Source organism: Megalobrama amblycephala, linkage group LG15 (assembly GCF_018812025.1).
Source record: "Megalobrama amblycephala isolate DHTTF-2021 linkage group LG15, ASM1881202v1, whole genome shotgun sequence".
Classification (NCBI taxonomy): Eukaryota; Metazoa; Chordata; class Actinopteri; order Cypriniformes; family Xenocyprididae; genus Megalobrama; species Megalobrama amblycephala.
In genome coordinates, this window is record NC_063058.1 from 25,821,227 (window position 1) to 25,842,523 (window position 21,297).

Consider the following 21,297-nt stretch of genomic DNA (forward strand, 5'->3'; position numbering starts at 1 on the left):
GAAGATCCTTGTCCTATAAGTCTTTACAATGGTTTTTAAAAGAACCTCTAATTATCGGTGCACGTTTGGATTTATGTGACGATACAACACCTTTGTTAAAACAGGTTTTGACAAAAGCTAAGATTGTGAAAATGAAGAGCCTAATGGAAGTGGCTGGTAAGACTCTGGACAATACTACTGTATTTGCATAGAAACTGGGAATAAGATCAACAAGGACAATTCATCTTCTGTTAAAAAAGATTATGAGAGACACTGAGTATTTGAAGACTGAACTTTTTTATTGTTACGAACTGTCCCAAATGCAATGGATCGCTTTCCAGGTATGGTGATACCTATGACTGTTTCAGAAATGGAGAATTCTTCAGCCACCCCAAAGATTTTAAGAGACAATGCCTTTGATTCAATGGGGGGCATGAATTTATATCAAGTGTATATAAAAGTGATAAATAAGGACAAACTACAATGCATGGATACGCCATGGAGAGACCATTTAAATATTGCACATAATATTAAGTCTTTTTAGGGTTCAATTTACAAGCCACCATTGACTAAAAAAGTAGGCTAGATCTTAAGTGGCGAGTATTACATGACATTATTGCAGTCAGTGCTTTTATTTCAATCTTGAATCCAACTATGCATGATAAATGCCCTTTTTGTAATGACAGAAACAATTTTTCACTGTTTTCTGCATTGTGAGAAACTGAGATCTCTATTTGTTTTATTAGCAATTTTATTTTCTTTTGTCAATGAGATGTTTACAATGACTGTGTATATTCTTGGTTATATTTTAGCAGAAGATAAATTGTGTAGTTGAATTGTGTTTTAAAGGGCTTATAAAAGCAAGAGTAAGGCATGATTTTATTTTTTATCTGTCTATGAAAAAGGCAGAAAAGTTTGAAGACATTTGGAATGTAGAAAACTTAAAGTGTTGGATTGATAATGATGAATTGTCTTTTACTGAGATTATGGGATAATCTAATGAGGTGTTTGTAATGTTTTTTTTTAGAATTCTGCATTTCTCTCTCTCCCTCTCTTTCTCTCTTCTGACTGCTGTGATCAATCACTCATCACATACCATTGATGGAAGATCATATGTCAACAAAAATGGATAACATGCTGAAAACATGGTAAATTCATGTGGATTCTCTATAAGGGTTTAAAATTGTTCTAACACATTTTAAATGATGGATACAAAATCTATTTTTGATCGCTACTAGGATATGTTCCATCCACATTTGCATTTTGTCAAACTGTAGGCTACTAGATTTAGAAATATTTTGGTATGTGAAGGTTGAAATAAAATATATTATCACTTTCAAAAATATATTTCATCTAACTTCACTGCTTACAACTGTCATGAAAGGGAGGCTCAGGCAGGAGATCCAAATGCAGCATTTTATTTACAGTGAGAATGGTCGTACAGGCAGAGTCAATCGGGGCAAACAGGAACAGCAAAGGACAGGCAGGGTCGTAGTCAGGGTACAGGCGGTGGGTCAAAAGGCAGGCAGATAGCAATCACAAAACCAGAGAACAATAAACAATCCAAAGGGTCCAGGGGCCGGCGGCAGGGAATCAAAACGGGAAAACAGACAAGGTCGGGAACAGACAGGCAAACAGGGAATAACACTCAGAAATTGCAACGGGATGTTAACAATACTTCGCGGTGAGGTGGTGTGTTTGGAAGTCCTTTATAGTCCTGTTAATGAGCTGCAGCTGGGTGTGGTGATCAGTGTGGTGTGCTAGGGTGGATGTGGCAACAGGTGATTGGTGTGTCGTGAACATGGGACTGACAGGGAGGATTGTGGGAAGTGTAGTCCGGGAACTGACAGGGGCAGGCGGTGACCGTGACAACAACATATATTTACCATATATTTGAAATATATTTGGCCAGATATTTTTTCCCATATATTTGCACTACAAATCCAAATATCTAGTGCGCTTTTAGATGGGTAAAAGAGATACACACAAGCAATAAACATTTGTCAGTGAAGTTTTTCATTTAAATAAAAGATTATTTAGGCTACTATCTGCTGCAATCTCTTCCAATGAAAAGAACCAATTTTAACACTATATCTGTAAAACTGCAAGGAACAGCTCTGTTTTACACATATTACAACAATTAAGATACCACCATAAAAATGCCATTACAACAGCCATCAGTATGAAATGTCAGAAATTATCCTAAATTCCTAGCAACATGAAAACCGGCAACATACAGAACATGGTGACTGACACAAGCTCATTGACCACATACTTCCTACAGAGCTACTTTGTACGTTTAAATTGTTATGGCTTTGTCCACATATATAGCATTGAAAAAGTTCATTTAAATCAGTTTATTTGTTAAACTTTCCCATCATATGCTGCTTTGTATTTTGTTCAGGCTTACACATGATTATATAACATTTTGGTGCAAATATGCAGAATAGTAAACCAAAGCTTGAAGCTAAAATGGCAAATATCTCTACAGCTACAGTAAATTTTCCGGGAGAACTGACATAAGATGGGATAAATGTGATCCATACAGCACAGAATATGAGCATACTGAATGTGATGAATTTGGCTTCATTGAATTTATCAGGCAGTGTGCGAGCCAGAAAAGCCATCATGAAGCACAAGACAGCCAGTAAGCCAATATAACCCAAAACAGCAGAGAAACCTACAGTAGAACCAAGACTGCACTCAAGAATGATCTTTTCTTTGTAATATTTCATATTTTTGTAGGGAAATGGAGGAGATATTGTTAGCCATAGCACAGAGATAAAAACCTGTACAAGTGTAAATACAAGAACACTGAGTCGTTGTTGTGCGGGCCCAAACCATTTCATGATATTACTTCCTGGAAGTGTAGCCCTGAAGGCCATTAACACCACTATTGTTTTACCCAGAACACAGGAGATACAGAGGACAAAAGTGATCCCAAACGCTGTGTGACGCAACATACAGGACCACTCAGTGGGCTGACCAATGAAAGTAAGTGAACAGAGAAAACAAAGAATCAATGAGAAGAGCAGCAGGAAGCTCAGCTCTGAATTGTTGGCTTTAACTATGGGGGTGTTCTTCTTGTTGTAAAACAGGATGGCCACCATTACAGTTAAGCCTACTCCGAACAGTGAGAAAAAGACTAGAACTATACCCATAAGTTCTGTGAATGACAAAAATTCGACAGCCTTTAACACACATTTATTTTTCTCAGCATTAGACCAATATTCCATTGGACACTGCTTGCAGTTATTTGAATCTGGAAAGAAAATTGTGATGAATATAGTTACAAACAAAAGGAAAATTATTTTATTTATGAACTCTTTGCTAAGACATTGCATACCTAAACTGCAAAAGAAGGGAAAGACAAAAGGGAAATAACAATTTTTTATTTGAAACTAAGAGATAGATAGATAGATAGATAGATAGATAGATAGATAGATAGATAGATAGATAGATAGATAGATAGATAGATAGATAGATATAGAGTCTGAAAATTACCTGTCTCATTACTGATTTCTCCGTCTGCACATGGAATACAGTCATAACAGCAGACAGGTCTTCCTTTCTGTGCAGCTTTCCTAGTGCCTGGAGGACAGCTCTCACTGCACACAGACCTTGGCTTCTACATTGAAGAATACACTGTCCACAATTATCTAAACTTAATTTGCAAAATAAAAATATTTGTCATTTTTTTGTTAATTTGTCAATATTTGAGAAAAGTATTACATAACTGCAATGTTAATTGATGCCAATGTGCAATGGGAGACATGCTCATGGACAGTGAAAATATTTTTAGAATGAAATTCATTTCTAAGAGCTATTACAGAAATTCAATACCATTACTACTGTAGTAATGTCCTTTTGTTCACAACTTGCTAAGTAATGTCTTCTGCTGTTGCTTTTGTACATTTGATCAAACCTCATTATTACTTGGCCTCTTAGCTCTGAATTTCCACTGCCAGTAAACAATATAAATGCACTGTATACAATTTAGACCAAAATAAAGTAAACTATTTTCCTTTTTACACCAAGAATAATGCATTTTTTCTTTTCTGATATTCAGTTTATTCTTGGTGATGTAAGTCATTTTAGCTTCTTTCAAAAGTGGAATCATAGAGCATACATCTGCAGGCCTAAAAGGTTTTGTGTGTGGGAAACGTACTCGGTTATGTACGTAACCTAGGTTCCCTGAGATACGGGAACGAGTATTGCGTATGAGGAAAAGCTCCTTTTTCCTCCTCGCTGAAGCCTTTTTCAATAGCGCAGTGTAACTGCACGTCTATTGGCTCAAAGGAATGAAACTCTTTGAACCAATGACGGCGCGGCGTAGTCGCGCGAGCCTATGGCGAAACAGCGCGCCAACAAGCCCGCCAAAACGGGCGTGGCTTATGGCTATATAAGCTGGTGTTTCGCCATGGGATTCAGTTAAAACTCGACTGAAGCAACGACACTGAGCCGCAGTGTCGAGGCACGGCATAAAACGCAGTACTTGTTCCCGTATCTCAGGGAACCGAGGTTACGTACGTAACAGAGTACGTTCCCTTTCGATACTCTCACTCATACTGTGTATGGGGAACGAATACAATCACGCCGTGCCACGACAGGGAACGACAAAAACATATCATGGGTGCGAGGGGGCCCAGAGGATACGTAAGGCTCGAAGAGGCCGTCGTATCACACCGAGAGGACCCGAGCATGTAAGGTCGGGATGTCCAAGTTGTAAAACCTGACAAAAGTGGACGGCGAGGACCAGCCGGCCGCGTCACAGATGTCTTTGAGAGAAACGCCACTAGACCACGCCCAGGATGAGGCCATGCCTCTAGTGGAATGGGCTCTTACTCTTATGGGGCAGTTCAGGCCCATAGAGGAGTAGCATAGAGCAATCGCGTCGACTATCCAACACGAGAGGCGTTGCTTTGAGACCGGAGACCCCTTGGTGCAGCCTCCAAAGCAGACAAAGAGCTGGTCCGATTGCCTGAACGGCTCGGACCGCTCAATATAGACCCTCAGTGCCCTGACAGGGCAGAGCAATTGCACCTCTCGCTCATCCAAAGAAGGAGGTAGCGCTGAGAGGGAAATGATCTGTGCTCTGAACGGGGTCGAGAGCACCTTGGGGATATAGCCATGTCTGGGTTTCAGAACGACCTTAGAGTCGTTGGGCCCGAACTCAAGGCATGCAGGGCTCACAGAGAGGGCCTGCAGGTTGCCGACACGCTTAACCGATGCCAGTGCGAGTAGCAGAGTGGTTTTGAGCGTTAAGGGCCGGAGATCAGCTGACCGCAGCGGCTCAAAGGGCGGACCTTTGAGGGCTGCAAGGACAGTGGAGAGGTCTCAAGAGGGAACGGTAAGTGGTCTAGGGGGGTTAAGACGCCTAGCACCTCTTAGGAAACGGACAATGAGGCCGTTTCTGCCCACCGTCTGGTCAGCGATAGGGGCGTGAAACGCTCCAATGGCTGCAACGTAGACCTTGAGCGTGGAAGGGGTGAGACCTCTGTCCAGCCGTTCTTGGAGGAAAGACAGTATCTGAGATATGTCACTCTCCACAGGGTCGACGCTGCGCGTTGAGCACCAGTCAACGAAGACCGACCATTTCTGAGCATAGAGACGCCTGGTAGACAGAGCTCTAGCTTGAGAAATGTGTGCAGAATGTTCCCGGGGAGACCTATCGGCTCCCATCGAGGGACCACAGGTGCAGAGCCCATAGCTCGGGCTGGGGGTGCCAGATCGTCCTGTTTGCCTGAGAGAGGAGGTCTCATCTCAGGGGGATTGGCCATGGGGCTCTCGTGGAGAGCCTGAACAGCTCAGAGGACCAGATTTGGGTCCTCCAGAGTGGGGCCACCAGGAGGACTCTGTGTCTGTCTTCCCTGATCCGTCTGATAATGCAAGGAATCATCGTGATCGGTGGAAAGGCATACAGGAGGAGCCTGGGCCAGTCGTGGGCCAGCGCATCCATTTCCTTTGAAAAGAAGGTTGGGCAGTGAGAGCTGTTTTCTGAGGCAAAGAGGTCTACCTCTGCCTTCCCGAAGATCTCCCATATCTTTTGTACCGTCTGGGGATGGAGCATCCACTCGTCCGAGGGGACATTGCTCCGTGACAGCATGTCTGCCCCTAGGTTCGATTTCCCAGGTATATGCGTCGCTTTGAGCGACCGTAGCCTGGGCGCTGCCCATTCGAGGAGGCGCTTTGTCAGGGCACAAAGGTGGCTGGACGACAGGCCTCCCTGGTGGTTTATATATGACACGACCGTCATGCTGTCTGACTGGACCAGGACGTGGTGTCCTTTCAGGAACTTCTGGAACGCGGCCTGGGCGCGTTCTACTGCCAGCATCTCGAGGCAGTTGATGTGCAGATGGCTCTGCTCATGGGTCCACGAGCCGAAGGCCGGTCTGCCCTCGAAAACGGCTCCCCAATCCGTGTTGGAGGCGTCCGTCGAGAGCACCTTCCTTCTTGACACCGCCTGAAGGGGAACTCCACGCTTGAACCAGCTGTGGTCTGTCCAAGGTCTCAGAGCTGTGACACAGACCTGATTGACCCTGACTAAGAAGCGGCCAAGCCGCCAAGCATGCAGTGGAACCCTGAGTTTCAGCCAGTATTGCAGAGGCCGCATTCGGAGGAGGCCGAGCTGCAGTACCGGGGAGGTGGAAGCCATCAGTCCCAGCATCCTCTGGAAGGACTTCAGAGGGTAACGGACATTGTTCCTGATCGATGTCGAGAGCTTCTGAATCGTCAGAGCGCGCTTTGGAGAGACTACAGCCCTCATATGGACTGAGTCGAAGACTGCGCCCAGGAACGTGATACGTTGGCTGGGGAGCAGCGAGCTCTTGGCAAAATTGACCCTGAGTCCCAGGCACTGAAGGTGGCTGAGGAGCACGGATCTGTGGTGTTCTAGCTCGGTACGAGACTGGGCCAGTATGAGCCAGTCGTCGAGGTAATTCAAAACTCGGATTCCCATCTCCCTCAGAGGGAGAAGCGCCAAGTCCATGCACTTGGTAAACGTGCGGGGAGCTAGAGACAGCCCGAAGGGCAGGACCTTGTATTGATAGGCCACACCCTCGAAGGCGAATCTCAAGAATCGCCTGTGGTGGGGGGCTATCTGGATGTGAAAGTATGCGTCTTTCAGGTCCAGTGAGAAGAACCAGTCCTCGGGGCGGATCTGCGCGAGGATCTGCTTCAACGTTAGCATTCTGAACTTCCGTCTCATGAGGGAGAGGTTCAGAAGCCTGAGATCTAAGATGGGTCTGAGACCGCCATCTTTCTTGGGGACAACAAAGTAGCGGCTGTAGAAGCCCGACTCGCTCTCTGCTGGGGGAACAATTTCTATGGCTCCCTTCTGTAACAGAGACGTCACTTCTGCACGGAGGACATGCGCGTCGTCCGCTTTGACTGAAGTGGTGACCACACCGATGAAGCGCACGGGCCTTCGGGCGAACTGCAGGGAGTAGCCGCGGGATATGGTCCCGATGACCCACTGTGACACTCTGGGGATGGCTTGCCAGGCCTCGACCCGTGTGACCAGGGGCTGAATAGCGTCCGGTGACAGACCGCTGTGCAGGGTCTTTGCATCGTCGTTACAGGATGAGGAAATTTGCTCTCTTTTCGGGAATTTATAAATATTGGGTTCACCATTAAAACGGCGGTTTGTGTGGGCGCAACCTCTGTGGGCCCAGGGCACGTAACCCGATGATTCCCAACACCCGGAACTAAGCGAGGTGGCGGGGAATGCGTGCGAGAGAGCTTTTGGGGTGGTCCGGCCGTGGCGAGACCTGACCCCATCCTCTTTCTTCCTACTTGATCAGGAAGACGCCGGAGGCTTCGGGTCCAGCACTATCGTAGGCCGGGGACCCTGGCGTCTCGGGAGCGTGGAGCGCTTCGCAGGGCGGGCTCGCTGGCGCTGCTCCTTAGGTGGCGCTGCTTGAGATGCGGAAGGGGCGGGTTTGCTCTGGAGCTGGGTCGGCGCAGGTTTGGACTGACTTGCAGCGGATGAAGAGCTGGAGTGCTTTGGCAAGAAATGTCGCATTGCTTGGGACGATTTCTGCGCAGCAGAGAAGCGCTCGGTGAACCCTTATACAGCTGGCCCGAAGAGACCTGAGGGTGAGACAGGGGCGTCCAAGAAGGCCATCTTGTCTGCTTCCTTAATCTCTGTGAGGTTGAGCCAGAGATGGCGCTCCAACACAACCAAGTTGGCCATGGACCTTCCTATGGCTTGGGCCGTGGTCTTCATGGCGCGCAGGGCCAGGTCAGTGGCACTGCGTAGGTCACAGAAGGCCGGCGCGTCGATTCCAGACTCGTCCAGGGTACGGAGGAGTTTGGCCTGGAAGACTTGAAGGATGGCCATCGTGTGGAGCGCTGATGCAGCTTGTCCCGCTGAGGAGTACGCTCGGCCGGCAATGGCGGAGGTCGTACGGCAGGGTTTGGAGGGAGGGGCCCTCTTGCTTTTCCAGCCCACGGCCACGGGCGGGCAGAGGTGAGCGGCCATGGCCTCGTCCAGCGGCGGCATCTGCTCGTAGCCCTTCTCACGTGAGCTGTCAACCGAGGTGAGAGCCGCGGGTGAAGAAGTGCGAAGGCGGGCGGAGTAGGGAGCGCGCCATGACTTCGTGAGCTCCGCGTGGACCTCAGGAAAGAAGGGCGCAGATCGCTGGCGAGGGGTCTGGCGGGGGCCCCGGCAGATACCACTCGTCCAGCCTACTGCGAGTCGGCTCTTCAGGTGCGGCCCATTCTAGGTCGAGCTCCTCGACGGCCTTGGAGAGGATGCGGAGTAATTCGGCATCCGTTCCTGGCCTGGAGTCAATGGGCTCTAGTGACGGCAGGGGGGCGGGCTCCTCCTCGCCGACCCACTCCTCCGTTTCAGATGCTGCGAGCGGCATGGAGTCGTTGAGCTGCTCATCCTCCGAGCCGCCGAAGGAGACGAGGTCACTCGCTTCCGCTGAGGGACGCTGCTCCGGGCGTGCGAAGAGGACGGCTCTCTCGCGGGAGAGGGAGAGGTAGGCGGGCGCTGGGCCGGTGTAAGCTCCCCCAACTCAGGGGCGCTGAGCTCCTCTGCCTCGCTGTCTCTTCCTGGCCGGCTCGCGGGAGGAATAAGACGGGAAGGCGTGGGAGGCGGAGCCGCTTTCAGTGAAGAAAGTGATCCGAGCGCGGAGAGAAGCGAGATTCATGCACTCGCAGTGCGGGCATGAAGTCTCGGTGAGCGCAGCTGCTGCATGGGGCTTGCCCAGACATCCGACGCACTCACCGTGGCCGTCGTCGTCCTGCAGAGGGGCTCTGCAGGTGCCACAAGCATGGTGTGGCATTTAAAACAACGCCGCCGCCGTTAAAAGGGCGCTTGGGTGGGCTCTTTTAGAGCGGTATAGACCGCGGAAGGAGCTCTTTAGCAGCGGCGGTAGAACCGCTTGAAGGCACTTTAAAAGCTCGCCGGATGGCAGCAGGAGACTCGCTGAGAGCTAAACTCGAAGCTCGCGGCAGCGTCGAGAGCTGCGCTCTGGGCGGCAGTCTGCGGTGGCGCCGGCGGGAGCAGGCGGCGGTCTTCAGCTGTCCTCTGCGAAGCCTCTTCTACGGCGGAGAGAGAGCTCGTTCCAGCGGCGAAGGCGATCAGCAGGAATCCAGCGAAGCATAGTCGTCGCTGAAGGAGAGAGAACTGAATCCCATGGCGAAACACCGGCTTATATAGCCATAAGCCACGCCCGTTTTGGCGGGATTGTTGCCGCGCTGTTTCGCCATAGGCTCGCGCGACTACACCGCGCCGTCATTGGTTCAAAGAGTTTCATTCCTTTGAGCCAATAGACGTGCAGTTACACTGCGCTATTGAAAAAGGCTTCAGCGAGGAGGAAAAAGGAGCTTTTCCCCATACGCAGTATGAGTGAGAGTATCGAAAGGGAACCAAAGTTTCTGTCCTGGATTTGAACAGATGCAAAGCTTTGAGCAATGGGCACTGTTAAAATACCTTTCTAATGTGATATCCTTCAAGCTTCATTTGTATGCTTTATTTGCAAAAACCAATAAACGGCAAGTAAAAAAAAATAATAATCTGCCGTGCATTATTGTCCACATAAAGCATGTTCTAAACCCTAAATCCATTTTGTCACAAAAGCAGTATTGTCCATTGTCAAGGCATTGCGAGTTCACATTTTACATTAGAAACCGTCAAGCACCCTTGAAAGTGATCAAGGATTTATAATTTCGACGCCTGCAACACCTTGTACACCATACACGTCTTACATACTGAACTCTTGGTTGTCAATTGTCCTTTTGCGTTTGTGTGTGTGAGAACGTGCGCGCATGCATCTCTCTCTCTCTCTGTGTGTGTGTGTGTATGTGTATGTGTGTCCACCCATCTGTTAGTGTATGAGTGTGCGTGTACGTCCACATGTGTGTTTTAGTGTTTTAAATGCAATTACAAAGCAATTACTTGGTTTTGTTTAACTCTGAAACATGACATTTAGAGTTATCTGCTTTTGCCAATAAACAACTGTTGGAGTTATCTGCTTTTGCTAAACAAACAAACATTAATATATAAAAAAACATACTTTCAATGAACTTTAATTTTGTAAGTTACCTGTATTTTTAGAGTTATTATCACTTAAAAAAAAACAACAACTGCAGTTTGATTGATATTACTTGGAATTACTTTTATGAGAATTGAGTTATCTGTTTTTGCAAATTAACTCTTTATTTGGTAACACATTACAATAAGGTTCATTAGTTAACATTAGTTAACTACATTAGTTAACATGAACTAATAATGAACTGCACTCAGCATCCGGTTGGTAAGGTCTGAAAACGTGTTCTGATGACGGAAGTGATCTCTCGCGCTTATACTTCAATGAGTACAAGACATCACTTCCATTGTCAGAGCGCGTTCAGACCTCACTAACCAGAGGCAGTTGGACATAGTGGTGTTTTAGAGGTAAAAAATGATATAAATACTGTTCGGTTTCTCACACAAACCGATTGTTTTGTGTCTTAGGACATCAATATGTCGTCACGAGCCGCAGGGTTTAATTTGGATTTGTCTGTGCATGTTTTTTGACTCTTATAGATTGTGTTGCCATTGACATGCATTATACGACTGACAGACGTAAACGGTTGGAGTTAAAAATCATCATTTGTGTTCTACTGAAGAAACAAAGTCACCTACATCTTGGATGCCCTGGGGGTAAGGAGATAAACATCAAATTGTAATTTTTGGGTGAACTATCCCTTTAACTAATGTTAACAAAGATTAGTAAATACAGTAACAAATGTATTGCTCATGGTTAGTTCATGTTAGTTAATGCATTAACTAATGTTTAACTAATGAACCTTATTGTAAAGTGTTACCCTTTATTTATATCCCTTATTTAGGCCAGTTCAAGTGTTTTGACATTTTGTTTCCAAACTTTCAACCAACCCTCTAGGATTAACATGTTACTGCCTTTTACCTCCAGTTGTCCTCCAGCCCAGATTATGTTGTCAGTGTTGAGCATGATTTGTTGGCCAGGGGCCAGTGAGGCATCATAGTATCCCACTGGTTTAAACATGATTGATCCATTAGAGTCCTGCTGCCAGTTAACAACTTCATATTGGGCTACAACTGCACCAGTGCTGTCAAACCACACATAATCTCCCATCTTTATGGTGAAATTTACCTTTTTTAGAGCCTCAACCACCTATTGAGAAAAAGTTATTTTCAGGTACAAAATGGTAAACCCTCTTGTTTTCTCCCTTTCTGTCTATAACTCTATGTATTTATTATTTTTCAATGTTATTACCTGCTCTGGTTGTATTTTCAGGTCTGTTTCACAACCGTCTTTTTCTTTGCACTTTAGTAGATTGTGTAGTGAATGAGCCACAGCATAAACTGATTTGTAAACATTGCTTGCATATCTTTGTTCAGGCACATCTTCATTGTCACTTTTCAACACAAGGAGATCTTGATATGCATTGCAAATTAATTCATATTGAGAATAATTCCCCTCAGTCTGTGAGCATGGAAAAGCTGTGTCCCAGAATTCTTTTATGACATAATCTGCAAAACCTTCAATATTGTTTTTTTTCACTGCAAACCCCAATGATCCTCCCAGCACATGAAAACTGTTTGGAATGACCATACTGTTTTCTGTTATCCATGCCTCCACACCAATTACTTGAAGGCCTGTAATGTTCTGAATAATTAATTGATCAAGTAGATTGTTCATTTCAAAATTGGTTAGAAATGCGACAATTACTTTCGCAGTGCCTTTTTTTATTGTGGTTACCACATTTTTGAGTTTTTCAGGCTCTGTTCTTTGGAATTTTACAGAGTACTCCACACAAATCCCCTCCTTCTTGGCTGTATTCAGAAATATTGCCATTCCATAGTTTCCATAATCGTTGTCACTGTTCACAGCTCCCACCCAAGACCAGTCAAAGTATTTGATTATGTATGCTAGTGCTCTGCTCTGGTGGTAATCACTAGCGATAGTCCTGAAGAAATAGGGGTAATCTTTTCTATTACTGAGACATTCACATGAGGCTGAGGGACTTATCTGAAAAAAGGCATAGTAAACAGTGAAACAGATATCAGTATTTATGTAAAAAAAAAAAAAAATTAAAAATTTAAAAAAAAAAGTTTTTGCTCCTTACCACTGGAATTTTAAAAGGTCCTGTAGTTCTGGACAGAATGACTGTGTTAGATGACTCCGTTTCTCCTATGATAGCATGAATAGGAGACTGTCCATTGCATCTGTCCCCTGATGCAAATTCTTGACCATTCATTAAAGCTATATTTGCACCCATAGAAGATAGCACTGAACCACAGGTATCATAAATTCGGTAGCCAATAGAAACATTTGGGAGCAAACGTTCACTTCTGTTAATCTCCTCAATGGCAAAGATCATGATTTGAGCCATTCGAAAATCTCTCAGACTCACACTATAATAATAAATAAAAAAATAAAAAAACAGAAGGTTAAACAATATGGATTATTTGCATTATCTACTATTATGACTCTAAAATAGATTTTGAAGTAAAAAACCTTGAGCATGAAAAAAGCTGAGGTTTTTGTTTAAACTGAAATGAAGGTAATGTCTCTATGTTGTGGATTGGAAAAAGTGCTCCAATATTTACGTCTCCATCCTTGGATAGCAACGGGTACTTCGGGTCCCCCATCATTCGGCAAAGATGCTTTTCTGCCTTTGCATGAAGTTGAAAGATAAGCAGCAGTGTGCAAAGAAAGACAGACATCCGAAAGACTGAGTTCAACAGTGGCCAAATGCAAATGGCTTAATTCAACATTTGCATTGCTTTTATACAAACAATATGGGTGACTGACTATGAATGCAGCCAATGGACATGGCAGAATAGAGTCAGGCTATTATGATAGAGTCTGATTTAAGCCATTAAAAGGTATTAAATTTTAAAACTGTGAATATTCAAATAATCAGTTATTACTGTAAAAATATACTGTGATATATAAAAAAAAATAATGTGTCTTTTTGGTCCAGACTGACATTTGTCAAAGATGACCTTCAACTATTTATTCCAATAAATTAACATAACTAACTATGTAAATAAATAAATAAATAAATAAATCAAACAATAATGAATTTCTTAACCCTCTTATTACCCTCAAATCTAGCAACATTTTTCCCCCACTATGGTCAAGTTGACCCCAGCAATTAAAAAGCCACTGCAGGGGAGCGTGGTCCAAACAGAGAGTGAATTCCCGTCCCAGGAGATAATAGCGGAGGGTGAGGACGGCCCACCTAATAGCCAAACACTCTTTTTCTACGGTGCTGTACTTAGCTTCTCTTTTAGAGAGCTTACGGCTAATGTACAGCACCGGCTGCTCCTCACCCTCTATCTCCTGGGACAGGACAGCACCCAGCCCCCTGTCCGACGCGTCAGTCTGCAACAGAAAAGGGAGAGAAAAGTCAGGAGAGTGAAGTAATGGCCTGCCACATAGAGCAGCCTTCATCTGGGTAAAGACCTGCTGGCACAGCTCCGTCCACTGGACCATATCTGGTGCATCCTTTTTAGTCAGATCAGTCAACAAGCTGGTGAGGGCCTAATAATTAGGTACAAACCTTCTATAATATCCCGCCAGCCCGAGGAACTGTCTAACCCGACCAGCCCGACCTGGGGCGTGGACAGGTCGCAATCGCTGCTGTCTTGTCAATTTGGGGACGCACCTGCCCATGCCCCAAGTAGAAGCCCAGATACCTTACCTCCACGCGCCCAATTGCACACTTCTTCGGGTTTTCCGTGAGCCCAGCCCCTCTCAGCGATCTCAGGACGGCCCTTAAATGCTGCATATGCCGCTGCCAGTCATTACTATAGATAATAATATCATCTAGATAGGCAGCCGCATATGCACCATGGGGCCGCAGAATTTTATCCATGAGTCGCTGAAAGGTAGCCGGTGCCCCGAACAGCCCGAACGGAAGCGTAACGAATTGGTGTAATCCGAACGGCGTCGTGAAAGCTGTCTTTTATTTGGATAATGGCGACAAGGGGATCTGCCAATATCCTTTTGTTAAGTCCAGTGTCGAATAAAATCGAGCCGCACCTAGCCGGTCAAGCAATTCGTCCACCCGTGGCATTGGATACGCGTCGAATTTCGACACTGCATTCACCCTGCGATAGTCCACGCAGAAACGAACCGAGCCGTCTGTTTTGGGAACCAAAGCTATTGGGCTCGCCCAGTTACTGCTGGACTCTTCTATTACTCCCATCTTAAGCATTGCCTCTAATTCATCCTGAACTACCTTTTTTTTGTGTTCAGGTAATCTATACGGCCGGCTGCGAATAACCGCGCCCGGCTCCGTCTCGACATGGTGCTGAATGAGGTTGGTACGCCCCGGCAGGGGAGAGAACACGTCCGCAAATCCTGCTTGCAGTTTAGATAAATCAGTGAGCTGGGAGGGTGAGAGGTGATCTCCTCCTGGGGTCAGAGCGAGGGATTGAGTTTTTACATTCGCCTCTGGCCCGAGATCATCCTCCCCGCTTGTTGGGGATTGCCCCACTGAATGCCGTTTCTTTAATGTTCTTAACCACTTCAGCACTCTGATCAGGGAGTAGGAGTCATCACATCTTTTCCACCTTTTATTTTGTGCAGGGTTTCACCATATACACATTATGCATTGGAGGTAGTTTCTGCAATTAATAAATAAATAAATAAACAGTAGTAAATAACTAAATATCAAACAGAAATATTCACATAATGTTGTATAAACGAGTAAACTATAAATTAACAAATATAAAAGCTCTTAAAGTGTGATTAGCAGAATAACAATCAAGTAAACAGAATATATAAGAGCATATAAATAACTTGAGATACATCAACAGCGTCCTCATTGTTTTAAAGTATAACAAATATAGAATATATAGAATCATAAACATACTTAAACGAAGTATGGTCATAGCAATACAAGCCGCGATGCTAACGGCACTTTCACGTGCGTTTCACATGACCAACGAATAATCAATGATCGCAAAACACCCGCGGCTTAATGTCAGAGATCGTCTCAGTATTATAAACATCCAGTATGACAAACATAAAGTCAGGAAATAAACTTACTTTGTCAATAACTTTGTCCTGCAATCAAAGATGATGCACGGGTGGAAAATGCGTCATATACTGACGGCTCCGTATGCGCAACGGAGTATGCGTCACTTACGCCAAAACTGTATTCACTACGACTTGCGTAACACGTCATTTTCATATGTAGAATAATTACTACAAACCCTTAACTGATTGAGAACACAGCAGCAGATAATACAGAAAAAAACATAATATAAAGAATTCACAACACCGCTAATCACCGTCGGCAGCATCACCGATTCTGCCTCATTACATTTTTTAAGGAGGTTGAGGTGATAAATTTGACGTGCCCCCCTCCTGTCAGACCGTACGACCTCATAATCGAGCTCACCCACTTGCCATGTAACCTCAAAGGGTCCTTGCCACTTTGCAAGTAATTTAGAACTTGAAGTAGGGAGCAATACAAGTACTTTCTCTCCCGGTGCAAATTTGCGTAAATTAGACCGTCTGTTATACAGCTGGCTCTGTTTGTGCTGGGCTTGTAACAAATTCTCCATTGATAGCCGCCCCAAAGTGTGGAGTTTTGCTCTCAAGTCCAGCACATACTGGATTTCGTTTTTGGCCTGAGATGGTCCGTCCTCCCAAGCTTCCCTTAGGACATCCAGCACCCCGCGGGGCTGGCGTCCAAAGAGAAGCTCGAAGGGGGGAAACCCCGTGGAGGCTTGCGGGACCTCTCGCACTGCGAATAACAGAGGTTCTAACCACTTATCCCAATTTTTGCCGTCTTCCTGAACGAATTTACGAATCATGGATTTAAGCGTGTGCTTAAAACGTTCGACCAGCCCGTCCGTTTGTGGGTGAAAGACGCTGGTACGAATCGATTTAATGCCCAATAATTCGTACAATTCGCGTAACGTGCGTGACATAAACGCCGTGCCTTGATCAGTGAGGATTTCTTTTGGAATCCCCACTCGGGAGATTAAACGAAACAGTGCATCCGCAACACTCTTAGCGGAAATGTTGCGGAGAGCCACTGCTTCAGGATATCGCGTTGCATAATCAACAATGACCAATGCAAAGCGATGTCCCCTTGCTGATCGTTCCAATGGCCCGATGAGGTCCATACCAATTCTTTCGAAGGGGACCTGCATTAATGGGAGTGGGCGCATTGGCGCTTTTGGGGTGGCCGGTGGGTTTACCAACTGACATTCACGACAAGACGCGCACCACCTGCGTACATTCTCGTGAATGCCTGGCCAGAAAAATAGGGTCATGAGACGATTTAGTGTCGCCGCCTGTCCTTAATGCCCTGCCATCGGATTAGAATGAGCCGCGTGGAAAAGCATTTCCCTGCGGCTCTTTGGAACTAATAACTGGGTTGTATCCTCTTTTGTCTGAGTGTCTTGGGTCACTCGGTACAACCTATCTTTTATAATCGCGAAATATGGATAAGCAAGTGGACGTCCAGGCTGGAGAGGCTGACCATCAATCACACAGACCTTTTCAAACGCATGTTTTAGCGTCTCATCCTGAGACTGCTCCAGGGGAAAATCATCGCGCTCCGGAAGAATTAGTCTTCCGGCTTCACTCTGTTCCCCTGCAGCAGCGCTCCCCGGTCCCTGATCAGTCTCTCCTACCTGCACTCGTGCCTGCTTACCCCACGTTCTCTTTTCCCAAGAGGCATCCGAGCATAAACATCCCAATAATTGACTGAACGCAGGCCAATTTGTTCCCAAAATTATCGGATGCCGGAGGTGCGGGTTAACTGCAACCTCAACACTATGCTTTTGTCCCCTGAATTTAATTATGACGGGCATTACAGGATATTTCACCACATCCCTGTGCACACACCGAACCCCAACCATGCGGCCTGTATCCAATGCCCCAGATGAAATCAGGCTTTGATGGACAGAGGTTTGGTTACAGCCCGAGTCCACCAAGGCCTGATAGGTACCCCCCTTGATACTCACAGGTATTTGGTACCCACCAGCTTGACCAGGGGCAGCTTGTGGATCGTCGGGGACCCGGATCATCGCCCCAACTTCCATAACCGGACATTTATCCACAAAATGATCCGGATCCCCACACCAACAAGCCGGCCCAGACCTGCCCGCCGCTCCTGTGGCAGAGAGTGGGCTGAATGGCTGACACGGAGAAAGGGGAGAAACAGGAGTGGGGTCCGTCCCGGCAGCAGGGAGTCCCGCCCCCCTGGGGCTGGAAGGGGTTCGCCGACCCCTTGGCACGCCACCATGTGGTCCTCCGCCAATTGGATGGCTGAGTCCAGCGACGTGGGGCGGTGGCACTGGACCCACTCGGCCGTCTTCTTCGGGAGCCGAGTGATGAACTGCTCCAGCACCACGCGATCGATGACCAGATCCAAGTGCACCAGATGACAAGTGCACCCTTTCTCCGGTGCACTTGTGCCCACAATCTGCTGCCACCTGGCGGAATCGTCCGCGCCTCCCTTCCAACGTGAGTAAGACGATGGCAGCTCTGGCTGCTAAGGCTTACTCTGCCGCTGGACAGACGGCCTCCACCCTGCACGCCATGGCTATCTTACAGGTCCATCAGGCGAAAGCTCTGAAAAAGCTGCACGAGGGTAGTTCTGAGCCAGGGCTGTAACGATCAGCCAAATTGGTTGAGTCACATGATTTAAAATGGGGTCAGATTTTACTGTGTGCAAGTTCATCTCTTAAAGACATACACACTTAAAATGTTAAGAGGAATAAAATGGACTAAAACACATGTAAACCAATTAAAACTCCATTATACATAAAATCATTGTAATAAATAGAGCGGTAAAACATGCATTTTGTGTGACAGTGTCACATAGTCCCCCCCCCCTTAGCCTATGTCAACACGGGGAAGAAACTAGTCTGTTAAGAGTACTGTCAACCATAGTCCATAAAATGGGTATCCTCTTTAAAGTGTGACTTAAAATGTCTTTGAAATAAATTAGCTAAAACTAGGCACTCCCATGCAGGCACTAGTTGGCTGGAAGGAACTGGGGAACCATTACAGAGTGGAGGAAGTCAGTACCAGCCTGGGTAACCCTGGGTAGGTTGCGCAGTTCCTCCCTGGTGCATACTGTACCCAGCTTTGCCGGCACGCCTCTCCCCTCAAGCATTCCTCCTTCCTTGCTTGATGGTTGGTGATGATGATGATGATGATGACGATGACGATGCAGGGTGACGAGATGGTTCTTTGTTCTTTCCGTTGACATTACACACTCCGCAGTCTCCCACCGCCAGACATCCTTACGGACCGTTGGCCACCAGGCGACCTCCAGGACGCTGAGAAGAGTTTTCAGCCGACCATGATGTCTCTCCGTTGTCCTTTCGTGGAGGCTCCGTAGCGTTCGTTCGATCAAGGCCTTTGGGACGACAAGCTGTAGTCGGTACTGGCCGCCCTTGCACTGGATCTGTCGGTACAGCAAGCCCTGGTGGTTGATCACTGTGATCCTGTCGGTCTGGGGTGTGGAAGAGATGATGGCGAGTGTGTAGTCATCCTGTTGTGTGCTGTTGGCTTCCTCACTGGAGAAGGGTAGAACAGAAAAGATGTAGCTGACATCTGGCCCTGATGATGTCTTGGTGCAGCTAATTCCTTGCTCTGTTGTGCTGTCCGTCTGTGAAAGTGTTGAGATGGTGGAGCAGTCAGTGGGAGGTGAAGAGGTGTAGATGGTGGAAGGCACAGGGTTGGAAGTCTCTGTAGGAGTTGGGACAGTGGCTTCCGGAAGTTTCTTTTCCTTCAGTTGTTTTGCCCACTGTTTGTCTCTCCTCCGAAAGCACTCAACAACTTCTTTTTCTAATGCTGCCATAGCCTCTTTCACATATTCCTCCATCTTATTGAATCTTACATCCACAGCCTCTCTAAAACACATTTCACGGTTCAACTGACTTTCAACAGTCTTTAAAATCCTTCTCCAGTTTTAAAACAAGGTTTTTAAGAGAAAGTACTTCAGTACGAAGCTGTTCACAGTCACACTGGTGTAAAATCCGTTCATCATTAAAATTAGCAGATGTTTTAAAAGGAGCAGCATTACCAAAATGAGTTGCCATCTTTTACCACTTTCTCAACACAGTTTTTAAAATCTTAAACGTTCCCCGTACGGGCCACCATATGTAACGATCAGCCAAATTGGTTGAGTCACATGATTTAAAATGGGGTCAGATTTTACTGTGTGAGTTTGTTAGTGGTTAAAAGAATTAGACAAAACGGTGATAAACTTAAATAAGAATTGTGTATTTACAATATTCACAGGAACTTTAAAACAACACAATAAAACCAGGAAAACTCAGTCTGTTAAAAGAATACAGTCCCAAGTACCATACCCTAAAACAGTCCAAGAATCCTAGTGTGCTGATAAAAGTCCCAATGTGAGTGTCCACCAGTGTATATACAAATGTCCAAGTAGTGATAGTCCAAAAGTTGTGTCTGGAGAGGTAAGTCCGCAAATGGTAACTCCACAATCCAGTTAAGATGACTGTTAGTGAGTCTCTGTTTGTTGCCATGCTGCTCTCTTTATACAGATATTTTTCCTGCTTCCAACCATTCATCTCTTAAAGACATACACACTTAAAATGTTAAGAGGAATAAAATGGACTAAAACACATGTAAACCAATTAAAACTCCATTATACATAAAATCATTGTAATAAATAGAGCGGTAAAACATGCATTTTGTGTGACAGTGTCACAGGGCTACTGCAAGAGCTGTGCACGGTGATTGACCTCGCCCTTGACGAAAGTCACGCCGCGTGCCCTGGGTCAGACGATGTCCACCCTGGTGGTCCAGGAGCGCAATCTCTGGTTGGACCTGGCCGAAATGAAGGACACTGACAAAGTTCGCTTTCTCGATGCCCCCATTTCCCAGGCCGGCCTCTTCGGTGACACTTTCGAGGACTTTTCCCAACAGTTCTCATCAGTACAGAGGCAGATGGAGGCCATAAAACACATCTTGCCCTGCCGTCATGTTGCCACCATTCCGCCGCGGGCTAGCCCCCAACCTGCTCGTTGCAGAGGCAACAGCTGACACCCCTACACAAAACATTAACTGGAGGAGGACAGATGCACTCCCATTCACCAGCTGAGCAGAGCAGTCATGGCAAAACAGCAAACATGGAAGCGACTGTACACATAGCCACTCTCCTTTATTGACCCATGGTCACGTTCAGCTGAAACAATGGAAGCCAAACCACAGTGACGCAAAAACACCCGCCGTAACCACTCAACTCTGGAGATCTTGCCTGTTATGCCACATATAATAACTTTGTTTAACTCTCTGGAGTCGGGTAACACGCCGGCGCGTTTTGCAGGATTTTTTTCACATTGCAGCAAAACAGACATAAAATACTCTTTTAAACATTATACATTTTTTGTCATATAGACATAAGTAATATATCAATTGAAACTATAGAATATCTTTTTTTATTTGTGCACACTCAGAGTAAAAATAAAATGTGCTATTTATAAAATAAAGAAAACTAACATAATGCGTGATCTCTCGTCTCCCTCTGAACGAAGTCCAATCTGATAGTTCTCAGAAAATGAACTGTAACTTAGTGAATACAAATGACAAAAAAATTAGACTTATGTCTCAAGAAACGTTGAAATGTCAGGTTTTAAATCATGTAAGTCAAATCGAAAACAAAAAATCTCTTTATGTAATCTGTATGAAAAGAGACACAAGTCAGACGCCCGTGATTCAGCTCATTATCCGCTAATGCGGCCACGCCCACGGAGCCAGCGCTATTCAGACGCAAATTCTGAGGCAACACATGCATACATTGTCTCAATCGTGTATTTATTGTCTTGAA

At 45.8% G+C, this 21,297-nt stretch overlaps 1 protein-coding gene across 2 annotated transcripts; it reads right to left on the reverse strand.

Annotated features, from left to right (window-relative positions):
• Nucleotides 1-1,395: 1,395 nt before the first annotated feature.
• On the reverse strand, nt 1,396-13,265 carry LOC125247701 (extracellular calcium-sensing receptor-like). 2 transcript variants are annotated; one of them, XM_048159145.1, is made up of 6 exons: nt 12,975-13,265; nt 12,583-12,871; nt 11,730-12,485; nt 11,400-11,627; nt 3,484-3,607; nt 1,396-3,241 (listed from the first exon to the last, which is right to left on the reverse strand). In XM_048159145.1, exons 1-6 carry the CDS (start codon nt 13,181-13,183, stop codon nt 2,337-2,339), a joined length of 2,511 nt encoding a protein of 836 aa, XP_048015102.1. In that variant the 5' UTR covers nt 13,184-13,265; the 3' UTR covers nt 1,396-2,336. The 2 variants fall into 2 exon arrangements, with proteins under 2 accessions (XP_048015102.1, XP_048015103.1); XM_048159146.1 differs by having other exon boundaries at nt 13,067-13,264.
• Nucleotides 13,266-21,297: the final 8,032 nt, after the last annotated feature.

Bases quoted from the DNA above. Each gene is read 5' to 3' on its own strand.
- LOC125247701 (XM_048159145.1), bottom strand. From the start codon at position 13,183: ATGTCTGTCTTTCTTTGCACACTGCTGCTTATCTTTCAACTTCATGCA. The intron at 12,872-12,974 runs GTTTTTTACTTC...TTATTATTATAG, and splicing joins CAGCTTTTTTCATGCTCAAG to TGTGAGTCTGAGAGATTTTC. The intron at 3,242-3,483 runs GTAATTTTCAGA...TTTTCTTTCCAG, and splicing joins AGAAATCAGTAATGAGACAG to ATTCAAATAACTGCAAGCAG.